The following is a 16,561-nucleotide window of genomic DNA, read 5'->3' as shown; positions in this document are numbered from 1 at the left end:
TGTCGCTAAAAGTCCTTTTTTGACTTTTTGAGACAACCTTTAGCGCCGATCCTCCTCATGACGACAGAAATTGGTCTCCAAACATTTTTTGCAACAGAATTTTTACTTTTCGGGACAAACATTTGGTACCTAAAGCCTTATATGTTGTAGTGCATGTTAAACACCTAGAACACATAGAATTGCTACACCTCTACAATTAATTTTGCACTGATGCCACAAGGGTGAAGAGATTATGAGCAACATGCTGAACCAATAAGGTAAGTCAAGGACCCATGCTATTGATTCATGCCAAATATAGTCAAGTGCAAACACTTCAATTAGATAAGATGCACTGAAGTAGAAACATTTATATTAATCATCAACTCAACATAATTCAGAAATAAAATGCAAGTGTGATGTGATAGGCATTTGAAAAAATCTTGCATTTTCTAAACGTTATAATCCTTGCACATAAATAGTTCAACAAAACATGCAATAAAAATTATAGACAATGAAGTCATACCTCTACTTTCAGCTCACCTATTGCATCAGAGAATCTTACAATGTTGGACACACGGGGGTCATTTGTTCGTAGGTATACCTCTTGAAATACACTGAAGAAATCAACTCCAACAAATGTTCTCTGCAATGGTAAGCAAAGCATGTATTAATCATCATGAAATATGAGAAGTGAGTATGAGAAAGACCACATACCTGAAAAAAGTTATTCACCTCCTCACCAAGTAAAGTCATTTCAAAATGGTAAAGAGTTCCAATACATTTGATTTTCCCCCTAATTATTTATATATAAATTTAGCCATTAATTTATTCCCTTTAGAAATGAATATATTTATGAAATGGTCGAAGTACTAATTGAAGATGAGAGATGACATGATAAGATGGTTTACTTCTATCAAAGACCTAAGCTATAGATGTAACAGAAAGAATGAGTGATGTGTTTATGTTCGTATTATTTAGTTTAGTCAGCGTAGTTTGGTCTTATTATCTGTAATTAGGCTTATACGTTTCATTAAGGGTAGTTTAGTCTTTGTCTCTGTAATTAGGTCCTTAGGATTTTGGCTTTTACCTATTTATATTGTAGTTTGCAGCTTTTGCATTTTATCAATTCAATACATACGTATTTTGCTCTCAAAATTTTTTCTTGGTATTAAAGCCATACAGACGGCTGACCTAGCTTCTGATGTATGTCGTCTCGAGCAGTTGCAGGCCCTTTCAGCCCCTTTGCAAGCCTTTGCTGGTGCCCACTCTCTCGTCTCGCAATGGTCTCTCTCTCTTTGTCGCAGACCATTGTTCGTGGTTCACTCTCTAAACCATTCAATCGAAACAGGTCCTTCATCTCTCATTGTCTCTCCCTCCGATTTCCCTTTTGTTGCTTTACTTCGCTTCTGCTTCGCTGTTGTCTCTGTTCTTTGCAATTCCTCAGGAATCAACCCACCATCATCATCATAGGACATTGCAGCCCATTCGTAGATCTCTGCAGATGCTTTCTCTCTTGTCGCAGGTCATTGTCGTTGTTCTCTTTCTCCCTCATCGCTGCTCTAGTTGCAATCGCACCTTCATCTGGTGCCCTGAAGCTGTTCGCGATCTTCATCTGGTGCTTATAGTTGTTCACAACCCCCTATTAAGGTTGTGCGTGACGTCTCGTTGCCTTCGTGACATCTCCGGTGTGCACCTTGTAAGATTTCTGAATTGTATATTCAATTGTGTAGAATTTACAAAGAGTTCATCAGTTTATATAATCCTAAATCTATGACTGAAAAATGAAATATAATCAATAAAAATATTTACACCATAATTTTTCCTAATTCCTAATAGACAATATATATACAATATATTCTCACACCCCTACTCAAATTCAAGTGTTTTAACTAAAAACATTGAGAGTTTGCTAAGAAGAAATTGAAACCTAGTAGTGGTGTGAGTTTTGATAAAGAAATCAGTCAGTTGCAGAGTCAAAGTGATAAAAGGGAACGAGATAAAGCTAGACTGCAGATGCTGACGGACGAAGTGACAATCAATCTCAATGTTCTTCATCTGTTCATGAAAGATAGTATTATGAGCAATCTAAATAGCATTACGGTTGTCACAATAGAGAGAGGTCAGAGCAGACTAAGGGATGCCCAAGTCAGATCAAAGACAACGAACCTAGACAATTTCAGCAGTAGCGTGAGCCATAACACGATACCCAGCTTTTGGCAGTAGAAGGGCAACAACAGTTTGTTTCTTATTTTTCTAAGAAATCAAGGAATCGCCAACAAACATACAGAAATCAGAAATAGACTTTCGATCATTAAAATCACTAGCCCAATTAGCATCAACATAGGCCACCAAGTCCAAGGAAGAAGTGGAAGATAACAAGAAGCCCTAAAAGATAGTACCATGAAGATAGAGAAGAATCCGAAACAAGTAGCCCAATATGTAGAGCAAAGAGCAGAAATGAACTGGCTAACCACATGAATAACATAAGCAAGATCGGGACGAGTAATTGTCAGATAGACTAAGAAATCGACAAGCTCTAGATATAAAGTAGGATCATCTAGAGGGACACCATCAATAGTGTTGAGCTTCACATTAAGCACAATGGGGTATCAAAAATCTTACCGTTAGTAAGACCGACACGGTGAATAATTTCATTGGTATACTTGGCTTGAGACAAAAAGTAGCCCTTAAGAGAGGAAGTAACCTCAATACCAAGAAAATATCGCAATAGGCCCAGATCTTTCATTTCGAAGGTGCAAAGGAGATGTTGCTTGACCTCAAAAACAACAAAAGAGTCAGAACTAGTGATGATCATATCATCCACATACAATAATAGGCTTACAAAACCAGCAGAGGTGTGGAGGAGAAACAAAGTAGAGTCTTAGGCACAAGAATGAAACTCAAGCTCAGTAATAACTGTTTGAAAGCAATCATACCAAACACAAGGAGATTGCTCTAAACCATACAAAGCACGCCGAAAATGACAAATCTGTCTAAAAGAATGGTGAAGGCTAGGGGGAGGATGCATGTAAACCTCCTCAGTGAGATGACCATTAAGAAATCATTCTTAACATTCATTTGATAAAGAGGTCAATGATGAATAGTAGCGACGAAGATCAAAGTACGGACAATAGTCATCTTGGCAACAGGGGCAAAGGTCTCATCATAATCAATACCATACTCCTATGAGAAACCTTTGGCAATCAGGCGAGTTTTGTAGCGCTCAAGAGAACCATCAGAATGAGTCTTGACTTTATAGACCCATTTGCAACCAATCAGATTCTTACCAACAGGCAAAGGAAACAGCTCCTAAGTAGTAGTCTTCTACAAGGCAGACAACTCACCCGCTATAACTTGAATCCAATTAGGATCTTGACAGGCCTCCTTGTAAGACTGGATTTCTAAAAACGAGTGAATAGTAGACAAAAAGGTGTAATATGAAGGAGAAAATATGTTTTAGCAAAACCAAATTTGACTACCTGTTACGGATGCGGAGGGGATACTTACGATTGGCAAGATCAGAGTCATCAGAGGCAGGAGGATCAGCAGCATGGGCAAAGACAACAGGTGAAGGAAGAGCCTTGTGACGAGAATAGACTAACAACGGAGGAGGAGAAGAGGGAATAGACTCATGGGGGATAGTGGAAAGGGACTCAACAAGAGAGGTGATAGAGGGAACAAGCTAATGGGAAATAGTGGAGATGTACTCATTAAGAGAAACCTCAAAAGGAAATGAATCAATGTGAATCAAATCCTCTTTGAAAATCAGAGCAGTGATAGGAGGAAGTTGAAAGTAATATAGACATTCGAGAAAGGCAACATAGTGGGAGACATAAAGGTGACGAGAAATAGGGTCATAACAGCAATAGCCTGTCTAGGTAAAACTGTAGCCCAAAAAGACACAGAACAGACCGGACACTAAGTTTGGTCCTATCTTTATGGAGAGAGACAAAATAAGCAGACCTAAAAACATGCAGAGGGAGTAATTGGAAAGTTGGGAAAACAGAGCCTCACAATGAGAACGACTAAAGATTAGGGGAATAGGCATACAGTTTAGAAAAAAAGCAACAGTAAGAACTATTTCACCCCAAAAAGGAGTCAGAACAAAGGTAGAAATAAAGAGAGACCTAGCTATCTCAAGGAGATGGTGGTGTTTATACTTAGCGCGACCATTTTGGATGGGTGTATCAATACAGGAAGTTTGGTGAATGGTTCCCAAAAAATTCCCCACCCAAGTCCGACTGTAAAAAATTAATTTTAGATCCAAACTGTGTAGTGATCATAGACTGAAAGGTATGGTATATCGGGTAGAAGTCAGATTTATGAGTCATAAGATAAACCCAAGTATAGCTAGTGCAATCATTAACAAAAGACACATAATATACAGAACCCTTGGTAGTGAGAACGGGGGAGGGTCCCTAGACATCAGTATGCACAAGAGAAAAAGGAGAAACAAAAATAAAAGTACTTTTATTAAATGGTAAAACAAACATTTTAGCAAGTTTACAACCCTAACATTCATCAATTTGACTAGGAGAAACTTTACCCAACAATCCTGACTAGGTTAAAGACCGTAAGTGGTCAACAGGCAAATGACCTAGGTGAGAATGCCATAAATAAAACTAACTTGATTGAGAATCTAACTAAAACGAGAAAAGTGCAACTGGAGAAATGGATAGATGGAGATGCAAGCTTTCTACCACATAAAGATCTCCATCTCTATGGCCGGTCCCAATCTACTTCGTGGACACCCGATCCTGCACACAACAGTTAGAAGAAGAAAGAATAATATCAAAACCAGAAGTATCAAGTTGATTAATAAATAATAAACTAACGGATAGCTAAGGGACATAAAGAACAGAGGAAATAGTAACAGCAAACATAGCAGAGGGTAAGACAAACCTAATAGATAGAATAGACATACCAGACCCATTAGTAGTATGAATAGTGATACGAATGGGAGGGGGGAAATAGTTTTGAAGTAAGGAAATGTAGGGAGTCATATGATGAGAGGCGTTAGAATCAAAAAGCCAGACAGAAGAAGAGATACTTGAAGAGGACCCAGACAAACCTAAACGAAGAGAGGTAAGAGTGGAGGCAGATGGGCATGGCTGAAAAGTGGACAAGATATGCTGAAGCTGAGCAATCTGAGCACTCAAGGAAGCCAAGTCAAGATTAGGAGCTGGAGTAGATGTAGTATAAGCGGCAAGAGGCCAGAAAGTACTTGGAGTAGGACCTTGGAACTGTATCTGAGGCAGCTGAGAAGACGGAGCAGGTTGACGCCCCTTCTTGGGATAGTTGTGCTTCCAATGACCCCTCTGATGGCAAAAGGCACTCTCATCAGAAGTTAATGGCCCCTTTTTAGGCTTCGTTGTGGCCTGAAGTTGATGAGGAGTTAGGGTTGATAATAGAGGAGGCTGAGCAAGAGCTAAGAAGATAGAGTCTGACTGGCGGTTTTAAGACGGGTTTCCTCGGAGAGGAGCTTATAAACAATAGCATCCACAGAGGGAAGAGAAGACCGGTGAAAGTTGCCACCACGGATAGCCTGATATTGAAGGGAGAGAGCTGTTAAGAACTGCACTAAACGATCCTGCTCCCGAAACTCAACGTAAGTGTCTAGTACCTTGAGGTTAGATGATTCCATGAGAGCCAACTGATCCTAGGGACCTGTCATCTCAATATAAAAATCTTGAATAGTTTGATCTTGCTGACAAACACTCTGGATAGCTGTTTTCAACTCATACTGCTTGGCAAAGTTGAACTGCTGATAAATACCCCGTAAATAATCCCACACCTCCTTAGGAGTATTATATTTGGAAAACATCATTCCAATCAGGTCATCCACAGAATTATGAAAACATGTTAGAACTTGGGCATTATCATAATCTTAAGTATCATAGGAAGTCAGATATCTTTCTTTTTTCGAGTTCAATGGACGAGGAACAAAACCAGAAACATAACCCATTTTTTCGGACCAAGAAAAAAATTGTTCAAGCATAATTGCCACCAATGAGTGTGCATTTGATGGCTTGGATTTTGGTGTCCAACATTGTAATAAAACAAAGATGATTGGTCGAAGTATAATAACTCGAAAATTGATACCAAGTAACGAGATAATCACAAACAAACAGAAGGGGCTAAAGTGTAAATGAAAGCATTATTTACTAGATTGACACAGTGAATCAGCAAAAGAGAAGAGAGAGAATAGAACCAGAGGTTGCAAGCCTTCGCGTGAGAGAGAGAAACCTTTGATGGAGAGGAAGAGGAGCTTCGCGAACCACACACCCAGTCGAACCAGATGAAGCCGTCGCACGAGCAATCGAACTAGAGGGAGAAGATTTTGGGTTTTCTTGAAGCAAATAGGTCACGATTGGACCAGACGAAGCAACTAAAACCAGAGAGAAGATGAGTCAAAGCACTGAGAAAACGACCAACGAATCCGTGAGAGAGAGAGAGAGAGAGCCGAATCAGAGAACAATGGTGAACTCTAGGGTTTTGAATCAGAGAACAAAGATGATGGCTCTGATACCATGTAAGATTTTTGAATTGTATATTCAATTATGTAGAATCTACAAAGGGTTCATCAGTTTATATAGTCCTAAACCTATGATTGAAAAAGGAAATATAATCAATTAGAATATTTACACCACAATCTTTCCTAACTCTTAATGGACAACATATTCTCGCATTGCTTCGACTTCAGCCCACGACTGGTTTCTTTGATCTATCTTAGCCTTCAGTCTTCAATTGTCTCTCTTCAGCCTTCAATCATCTCGGTTTCTTGTTCCCAGTTCGCAACAACATCGCAGCGCTGTTCGTAGCTTTAGTTCTTCACAACAGTAGTCCTGCTTCAGTTCGGCAATCGTAGTTTGCAGCCCTTGTTTGCAGTGTCTCTGGATTTCTAGTGCTAGTTGACCTGACTTTGACTCCTCTCTCTCATCTATGTTTGAGCAATTTTCGTCATTGATGGCTGCCCATCAGGACATTTCTTCTTAGGCTTCTGGTATGACAACCACTTCACCAGGTTTGCATAGTTTTTTTACCTCATGCATTCTCTCTACCACATGGATTCATGACTCTGGTTGTTCTCACCATATGACCCATGCTATGATTGTTGCTGCTAATGGATCCCCTATGTTTGTTAGTTCAATTGGTTCTATCTCCTCTTCCCTTTTAACCATTCCTTATGTCTTTTATGTTCCTGAACTATCTCTAAGTCTCCTATCTATTAGTCAATTATCTGATTCGGGTTTTGATTTTGTCTTTTTTGCTCCTAATTATGTTGTATAAGATCAGGTGTCCAAGAGGCAAATTGGACGTGGGCGTAGAGTTGGTGAACTTTATGTCTTGGAGCACTTGCATCTCCCTCTGACATCTCCTTCAATTGCTATGTCCTCTTTTTGTTTAAATCACTAGTCCTCTCCTTTTTACCTTTGGCATTCTCGACTAGGGCATTTATCTAGTGATCGTTTGAAGCTTTTAGTGAAATCTGGTCATTTAGGCAGTATCTTTGTTAGTGACATTTCATAATGCAGTGGGTGTAGATTTGCAAATATGTTTGCTCTTAGGTATTCCTAAAAATAGTTTTATTTCTTCAACCCCTTTTCAATTGTACATACAAATTTGTGGGGACCTACCCCAATTGCTACAAAAGATGATTCCTAGTATTATGTATCATTTGAAGATGACTATAGCCGGTTTGCATGAGTTGATTTACTGACCCAAAAATCTGATTTTTCTAAGACTCACTATGATTTTCATACCACCATTCCGTTCTAATTTGGGGGTGAGTTCTTCCTTTTTGAGTTTACTAAGTTCTTAGCTACACACGGTACCATTCATCAATCCTCTTGTTTTGGTGCTCCTAGATAGAATAGTCAATCTAAAAGAAAACATCATCATCCGCTTGACACCGCTCGATCCCTTCTTCTCTCATATTTTGCTATTTCTGTCTTTTGGGGGGAATCTGTACTTACTGCTGCCTATCTTTTTAATCGCATGCCTACCCCTCTTCTCTCAATTGCTTCTCCGTATGAGCGTCTCCTTGGTGAGATTCTTAATTATTCTCTTCTTCATGTATTGGGTTCTACCGGTTTTATTCTTCTTCCCAAACAAGACCGTTCCAAGCCTAGCTTTTGCCGTGGCTTGAGTTTTTTTTCTTGGGATATGGTATTCAACAAAAAGGTTGCCATTGTTATGATCATGTGACCAAAAAGCTCTATGTGTCTTGGCATGTCACCTTTCTAGAGAAATTACCTTTCACTTTTCGTTCGCATACTTCTCTCCTAGTTCACAAGCATCGCAAAACACCTCCGAACTTCCCTTCATCTAGCTCTACTGTTCCTCCCCTTATCTTTTTGGATCCCGCTCCTCCTACATTTCGTTATCCAACTCGGGACTGTCATCCTTCAATAAGACTTGGTTTTTCTCTTCCTCCTATCATTCTTTTCTTTCTTGTTTGCATACTTATTATGAGCTCAGGTCCTATAAAGAAGCTTGTCATGATCCGAATTAGGTTATTGCCATGAATGAGGAGTTAACTGCATTTGCTAAAACTCAGACTTGAGACTTTGTTCTATTGCTTGTTGGTAAGAATCTTGTGAGTAGCAAATGGGTCTACAAGGTCAAGACTTTTTGATGTTCTTTGGAACGTTACAAGGCCTATTTAGTTGCTAAGGGGTTTTCTCAAGAGTATGGGATAGATTACAAAGAGACTTTTGCCCCTGTTGCCAAGATAACCACAGTTCGTACTCTTATCTCTATTGTTGTTGCCCTTCAATGGCCTTTGTTTTAGTTAGATGTCAAGAATGCTTTTCTTAATGGACATCTTGTAGAGGGAGTGTATATGCGACCTCCACTTGGTCTTTCTTATCTTCCAAGTCTTGTTTACCATCTTCGTTGTGCCCTCTATGGTCTCAAATGGTCTCTATAAGTATGGTATGACCAGTTTCAGTCTGTTGTTCTCCAAATTGGTTTTTGTCCTAGGCTACATGATGATCTTTTGTTTTTCATACTTTTGCTGGTCTTGTTTTTCTTCTCCTATATGTGGATGATATGATCACCAATGGGTCCAACTCTAGTACTATTCAAAAAGTCAAACAATAGCTTTTTTAAGAATTTTGAGATGAAGGATTTGGCGTCTCTTTGACATTTTCTTGGTATTGAGGTTGTCTCTTTTCCTACTGGGTATCTTCTTTCTCAAATTGAATATGCTAGTGATTGTGAGAATATTCCTATATTCGCATGCCTATATTCAGTCTTTTTCCTTTTAGGATTAGGACTTGGTGTTCTATATCTATTAGAATTATATTCAGTGTTGTATTAGTTTAGGATTAGGAATTAGTGTTCTATATAAGTGAAGTATTCTTTGTTCAATTAATTCAATCTAATATACAGTTTCGTTCAGAAAACTTATATGTTATCAGAGCTAGGTTCTAAACCCTAGCTATTTCGCTTGTTGCTATCGTGGTTCGTTGGTCGAAGGGTCATCGATCTTGACCCCTCCTTGGTTCTTCTGGTTCGTGATCAGCCCTAAGTGGTGACATTCTGGTTTGTTTGGGTCATCACCATCAGCCTTAAGTGGTGACATTCTGGTTTGTCTGGGTCATCACCATCCGCCCTTTCTGGTTTGACTGGTTTGTTACCATTGGAGTCGCGACTTCTCTCTCTCCAGACTCGCGAAGGTTCGAAACCCTAGCCCTCTCTGGTTCGTCTGGTTTGTCTCGCAAAGGCCCTTCTCTTCCTCGCGATCTCTGTTTAATTTGATTTGCAACTATCTACTACGGCTCTTTGGTTAGTCTTGTTCGTCTGCCTCTCTCTTCTTCACGATCTCTATCTGATTCGATTCTCAACTTCAGTCTTTCTCTCTCTGTGCTTCAACTTAGGCCCCATTTATTTTCAGAGGTAGAATAGAGGGAATTCATAGTGAGAGGATTAATAATGAGGGGATTGTTAGTGAGGTGATTGATAGTGAGGGGATTAAATAAAATTGTGTTTGTTTTGATAATAGTTGTTAGTGTAGGAATTGTTAAATTATTTTTATATAAAATAATAAAACAAATAAAAAAATACAAAAAATTAAACATTAATGTTCAAAAAAAAAAAATGCCCAACATGTAAAAAATAAAATAAAAATTCTAGTTCCCTCACTATTTTTCTAATACCACCTTCACCTCCTTCATCCCAATCCCCCTTCCAACCTCCATCTTAATTCCCTCCTCTATCCTAATCCCTTCCTCAATTTTACAAACAAACACAACACTAAATGCGCCCCACCTCCATCCTAATCCCATCCCACCCTCTACACCTCAAAACGAACGGGGCCTTAGGGTATTTCTATTTAAAACCTTATTTCAGGATTATTGCACTAAAGCCCCATACTAGTCTGTTTATTACAAACTTTGTTTTATTACAATGTCGGATAGTAAAATCTAAGCCATCAAATGTAAACTCACTGGTGGCAATTATGCCTATTAGGCCAGTGTCATGAAGAATTTTCTTCTTGATCAAAAAAAAGGAGCTATGTTTCTGATTCTGTTCCTCGTCCATCGGACCCGAAGGTGGAAGTGTATCTGCCTTCCTGTGACATTTGCGATTGTGATAATGCCCAAGTTCAGACTTGATTTCATAATTCTGTGGATGACCATATTGGAATGATGTTTTCCAAGTACAGTACTGCCAAGGAAGTATGGGATTATTTACTAGATGTTTATCAGCAGTCCAACTTTGCCAAGCGGTATGAGTTGGAAACAACTATTCAGAGTGCTCGTCAGCGGGATCAAACTATTCAAGACTTCTATATTGAGATGATCGGTCTCTGGGATCAGTTAGCTCTTATGGAACCGCCTAGTCTTAAGATACTGGACGCTTATATTGAGTTTCAAGAGCAGGGTTGTTTAGTGCAGTTCTTAATGGCTCTCTTCCCTGAATATGAGGCTATCCGAGGTGGCATCTTTCACCGATCTCCTCTTCCCTCTGTGGATGCTATTGTTCGTGAGCTCCTCTCCGAGGAAACCCGTCTTAAGACGGCCAGCCAGACTCTGCCTCCTTCTGTCTTCTTGGCTCATGCCAAGCCTCCCTTGTTATCAATCCCACCTCCTTATCAGCTTCAGGCCACTGTGAAACCCAAGAGAGAACCATTAGGGCCAGATGAGTGTGCTTTCTGCCATCAGAGGGGTCATTAGAAGAACAACTGTCCCAAGAAGGGATGTCAGCCTGCTCCATCTTTCCAGACATAGTTCTGCGGTCCTACTTCAGGTACTTTCCGCCCTCTTGTAGCTTACACTGCATCTACTCCGGTTCCCGATCCTGACTTGGCTTTCTTGAGTGCTCAGGTTGCACAACTTCAGCATATCCTCTCCACCTCTCAGCCATCCCCATCTGCCTCCGCTCTTACCTCTCTTAATTCAGGTTTGCTTAGGTCGTCTTCAGGATCGGGTGTCCAAGAACAGATTGGGACCGGCCGTAGAGTTGGAGATCTCTATGTGGTCGAAAGCTTGGGTCTGCTTGTTTCTGGTCAGTCTCCTTATGAGGCTCTGCTTTCTTAACTTCTTAATTACTCCCTCCTTCTTGTGTTTGGGTCTGCTTATTTTGTCCTTTTACCCCGTAAAGATAGGACCAAACTTAGTGCCTGGTCTGTCTTATGTGTCTTTTTGGGTTATAGTCTCACTCAGAAAGGTTATCGCTGTTATGGCCCTGTTTCCCGTCGCCTTTATGTCTCCCGCCATGTTGCCTTTCTCGAACATCTATCCTACTTTCAGCTTCCTCCTCTTACCGCACCAGTTTCCAAAGAGGATTTGATTCATATTGATCCATTTCCTTCTGAGGTCCCATATGATGAGTACATCTCCACAGCTCCTCCTGCACTTGTTCCATCTTCTCCTCCTGCTTTACCTTTGGCTGCTTCTTCACCTTCGACTTCTTCTCCTCCTCCATCGTCAGTTTATTCTCGTCGTATGGCTCTTCCTCCACCAATTGTCTTTGCCCCTGCTGTTGATCCTCCTGCTTTTGATGACTTTGATCTTGCGATACACCGATATCCTTCTCGAGCGCGTCGTCCTCTAAACAGGTTGGGTTGGTCTAATACTTATTTTTCTACTTCCTATCGTACCTTTTTGTCTGCTATTCACTCTTTTGTAAAACCTCTGTCTAACAAGGAGGCCTGTCAGGATCCTCATTAGGTTCACTCCATGGAGGATGAGTTGTTTTCTCAATAGAAAACTAGTATTCGGGAGTTAGTTCTTTTTTTTTTTCTGTTAGTAAGAATCTGGTTGGTTGCAAATGGATCTACAAAGTCAAGACTCATTCTGATGGTTCTCTTGAGCGCTACAAAGCTCGTCTGGTTGCCAAAGGTTTCTACCAGGAGTATGGCATTGATTATGAGAAGACGTTTGCTCCTGTTGCTAAGATGACTATTGTCCGTACTTTGATCTCTGTCGCTGCTATTCGTTCTTGGCCTCTTTAGCAGATGGATGTTAAGAATGCTTTTCTTAATGGCCATCTCACTGAGGACGTTTACATGCGTCCTCCCCCTAGTCTTTACCATTCCTTTGGTCAGGTTTGTCGTCTTCGGCGTGCTCCGTATAGTCTGAAGCAGTCTCCTTGTGCTTGATATGATCGCTTTCAGACTGCTGTTACCGAGCTTAGGTTTCATCCTTCTGCTTCCGACTCTACTTTATTTCTGAGACATACCTCGGCTGGTTTTGTTGCTCTTTTACTATATGTGGATGATATGATCATCACTGGCTCTGATGCTTCTGCTATCTCTAAGGTCAAGTAGTATCTCTTCCGCACTTTCAAAATGAAGGATCTGAGACCATTGCGATATTTTCTGGGTATTGAGGTGGCTTCTTCTCCCAAGGGTTACTTTCTGTCCCAGGCTAAGTATGCCAATGACGTTATCCATCGTGCCAGACTTACTGACACTAAGCTTTCTGATACCCCCATTGAGCTTAATGTGAAGCTCAACACTACTGATGGTGTTCCTCTGGATGATCCTATGTTATATCACGAGCTTGTGGGTTGCTTAGTCTATTTCACAGTTAATCACCCTGATCTTGCCTATGCTGTCCATGTGATTAGTTAGTTTGTTTCTGCTCCTCGGTCTACACATTGGGCTGTTTTGCTTCAGATCCTTCGCTATCTTCGCAGTACTATCTTTTAGGGCTTGCTATTCTCTTTTTCTTTGTCCTTAGATTTGGTGGCCTATGCTGATGCTGATTGGGCTGGTGATGCTAACGATTGTAAATCAACTTCTGGTTTTTGTATGTTTCTTGGCGATTTCCTAATTTCTTGGAAAAGTAAGAAACAAACTGTTGTTGCCCGTTCTACTGTCGAAGTTGAATATCGTGCTATGGCTCATGCTGCTGCTGAAATTGTTTGGCTTCGTGGTCTCTTATCTGATTTGAGCGTCCCTCAGTCTTCCCCGACTTCTCTATTGTGACAACCGAAGTGCTATTTAAATTGCTCATAACACTATCTTCCATGAATGGACAAAACATATTGAGATTGATTGTTATTTCGTCCGTCAGCATCTATAGCCTGGCTTTATCTCGCTTCCTTTTGTCCCTTCGGCTCTGCAACTTGCTGACTTTTTCACCAAGACTCACACCACTGCTCGGTTTCGATTTTTTCTTGACAAACTCTTCGTGTTTCCTGCTAAAAGACCTTAAGTTTGAGCGGGGGTGTGAGAATATGCCTATATTCGCATGCCTATATTTAGTAATTTTCCTTTTAGGATTAGGACTTGGTGTTCTATATCTATTAGAATCATATTCAGTGTTGTATTAGTATTAGTTTAGGATTAGGAATTAGTGTTCTATATAAGTGATGTATTCTTTGTTGAATTAATTCAATCTAATATACAGTTTCGTTCAGAAAACTTACAGTGATATCCTCTCATATCAATCTCATTGATGCCAAGACAGTGGATACTCCTATTTAATTGCATGCTAAGTTTTCTACTTCTGATGGGGTTCTTCTTAAGAATCTTACTATATATTGTGAGTTGGTTGGTTGTCTTGTTTACCTTACTGTGACTCGCCCGGATCTTTTTTATATTGTGCACATTCTTAGCCAATTTGTCTCTGCTCCTCATTCCACCCATTGGGTTGCCTTGTTACGTGCTCTTCACTACATTCAGAGTATCTTGTTGCAATGCTCATTATTGCCTTCATCTTCGGATTTGACTCTTTGTGCCTATATTGATACTGATTAGGCTAGTGATATCTTTGATCACAAGTCTACCTCTGGTTTCTGTGTTTTTCTTTGAGATTCTTATCTCTTGGAAAGTAAGAAACAATCTGTGGTTGCTTGCTCCACCGCTAAAGCTAAATATTATGCCATGGCTCATGCTACTTCTAAAGTGGCTTGGCTTCGATGGCTTCTTTTTGATATGGGAGTATCTTTCTCAACTCCATTTTACTATGACAATCAAAGTGCTATTCAGATTGCCCATAACTCGGCTTTTCATAAGAGTACGAAACACATTGAGATAGACTGTCATTTTGTTCAGCATCATCTTCAGGCTGGCACTCTTACTCTCCCTTTTGTTCCCTCCTCTCTCTAGCTGGCCGATTCTTTACGAAGACTCACACTACTACCCACTTTCGTTTTCTGTGTTCTAACATGAAATGCAATAGTAACAATGATATGGATTTAGTTAATTTAATTGAGCATAAAGCCATTGATAGTAAAGCTATAATATATTTGAGTAGAGAATGAAGAATAGCAAACAAACAATAATGGAAAGATATAGAGGGCCTAATTACCCTCCACCACAACCTCAAAGACAAATATATAGACAAAAAGAATATATACAGCTGGAGCCTATTCCAAGATGCCTCATAAATATATACAGGTGGGAAGATAATGAGGCGGTGTAACAGACCCATTAGTTAACTGTTATCTAACTATATTTAATATACTATCTATCTCTCTACATTGATAGAGTGGATGGCAAAAAGGGATGCATGTAGCTGACCCAACCTAAGTGACACACAAGGCTTGGTTTGGTTTCTTTTTGTATCTTGTTTTGTTTTCATTTATCTTGAGACCATTATTGAGTTGCAATAAAACCCATGTGCAGTTTAAACTAATGAATTGCTCCTAATATTACAATATCTCAATTAACAGCTATGCATGCAAAATGCTTTGGTGGCGTTTGGAGATAAAGAACAAATATTGGTTCTCAAGTTTTTGCCTCTAAAGTAAACTAAGCATTGGTTTTCTTCACTGGACCACAAGCAACTTAAATTATGTGCTAAGCTGGCCTTAGTTACTATGCAAGGACTAAGGTATGCCTTATATCCTAGAACCTAAATGGGTAGGTGCCCAAGTTGTTTTGCAAGTCCTTTTCCTATAGCATGTGATCTAAAATTCATAGTTGGGATCTGACCCCATTTGTTGCAAACTTAGAACCAAATGGTCCTCAAATGGTAATCAGAAGGAATTTGCATGATCTACTGATTTTCAGTCCTTTGATCTTTAGAGTTTGACAACCACACATTCTAACATGATAAACCAAGTAGGCTAGAGTGACCTAATTATCCTAAATGTTATGAGATTGGCTATCCTTAGTATCTGATCCTTCAGTCCCATAATCACCACACAAAAGATACAAATATAACAAATGATTACTGAATCAGAGATAGTCTAAATTCTAGTGTCAGTTGGACACAGGTCTTCAGTACAAGTTTCAATCTTCACATACTATCATTTTAATATTTTTGTTTATTATTACTATTTTTTATTGATTTCAACAAGACACCTTAAGCACATGAATGTTTTAATTATGTTCTAAAATTTAATTCCTTTCCCCCCCTTGCCTGATATGGTGACCCGAACAATGAAATATGCAGTCCCAACATTCACATGTGTTAACTTATGCATTAGGTCATAGGGAACTTTGTTGCATGTATAGTGAAGGTGTAAATAATACACTGTGAAAGTAAAAAAATGAAATCTTTAACTTGGAAAAAGGGCAAAAAAGGTAAAAAGAAAAAGAATACACTTTTTTATATGTGATTTAAACATGTAGAGCACACAATTCTTATCCATATGAATATTTGTCAAATGATTACTTGTTGAATAAAAATTTAGTTATTGATTTCACACAGTTTAATTAAATCCACACATTCATATTAAATTATAAGTAACGGTCTGAAAAGTTTAAGACTGATATAAAAACAAAATACTCTTTGATGGGTTATTTAGGAAGTATGTTTGTAGTACAAAAATTCTTATATTTATGCTACGCAGTTGGATAATTTGTTTCGTGATAAATAGTTATATTTTAATATGCTACACCTACCAAGTAAGTTATGAGACGTGAGCTTCTAACTTCAAACCAGGGTTACAATAATAATATTTGAACCAATAGCATCAAGTCAACCTGAATAGGGGATGCAGTTCCAGGTCTTGTTGTAAACATTAATTGCCAGCGACCTTCAATCAAACTAGAGCTTGTCTGCAAAAGTTAGAAATACAAAATCAGTCAAGACTCCATTGGAATAAAATACTGAAGACAAGCTCTGAAATTCATATTTTGTTATCCCGGTCCAAATAGAAATTCATATTTTGTTTT

General features: G+C 39.2%; 1 protein-coding gene across 4 annotated transcripts in view; it reads right to left on the bottom strand.

Moving 5' to 3' along the window:
• LOC114278648 (putative plastid-lipid-associated protein 12, chloroplastic) overlaps window positions 1-16,561 on the bottom strand; it is a 60,896-nt gene that overhangs the window by 26,637 nt on the left and 17,698 nt on the right. For all 4 annotated transcript variants that reach the window (XM_082906249.1, XM_028220741.2, XM_082906250.1 and 1 more), the window contains 2 exons: window positions 16,370-16,444; window positions 503-622 (listed from right to left, as the gene is read on the bottom strand). In XM_082906249.1, the coding sequence (XP_082762375.1) occupies window positions 503-622; window positions 16,370-16,444 (195 nt within the window). The remainder of the gene's footprint in view (window positions 1-502; window positions 623-16,369; window positions 16,445-16,561) is intronic.

The sequence above is a fragment of the Camellia sinensis genome, chromosome 14 (assembly GCF_055761805.1).
Source record: "Camellia sinensis isolate YWXY chromosome 14, ASM5576180v1, whole genome shotgun sequence".
Taxonomy (NCBI): domain Eukaryota; kingdom Viridiplantae; phylum Streptophyta; class Magnoliopsida; order Ericales; family Theaceae; genus Camellia; species Camellia sinensis.
Note: the sequence above shows the minus strand (reverse complement) of the source record. Positions and strands in the feature narration are given on the sequence as shown.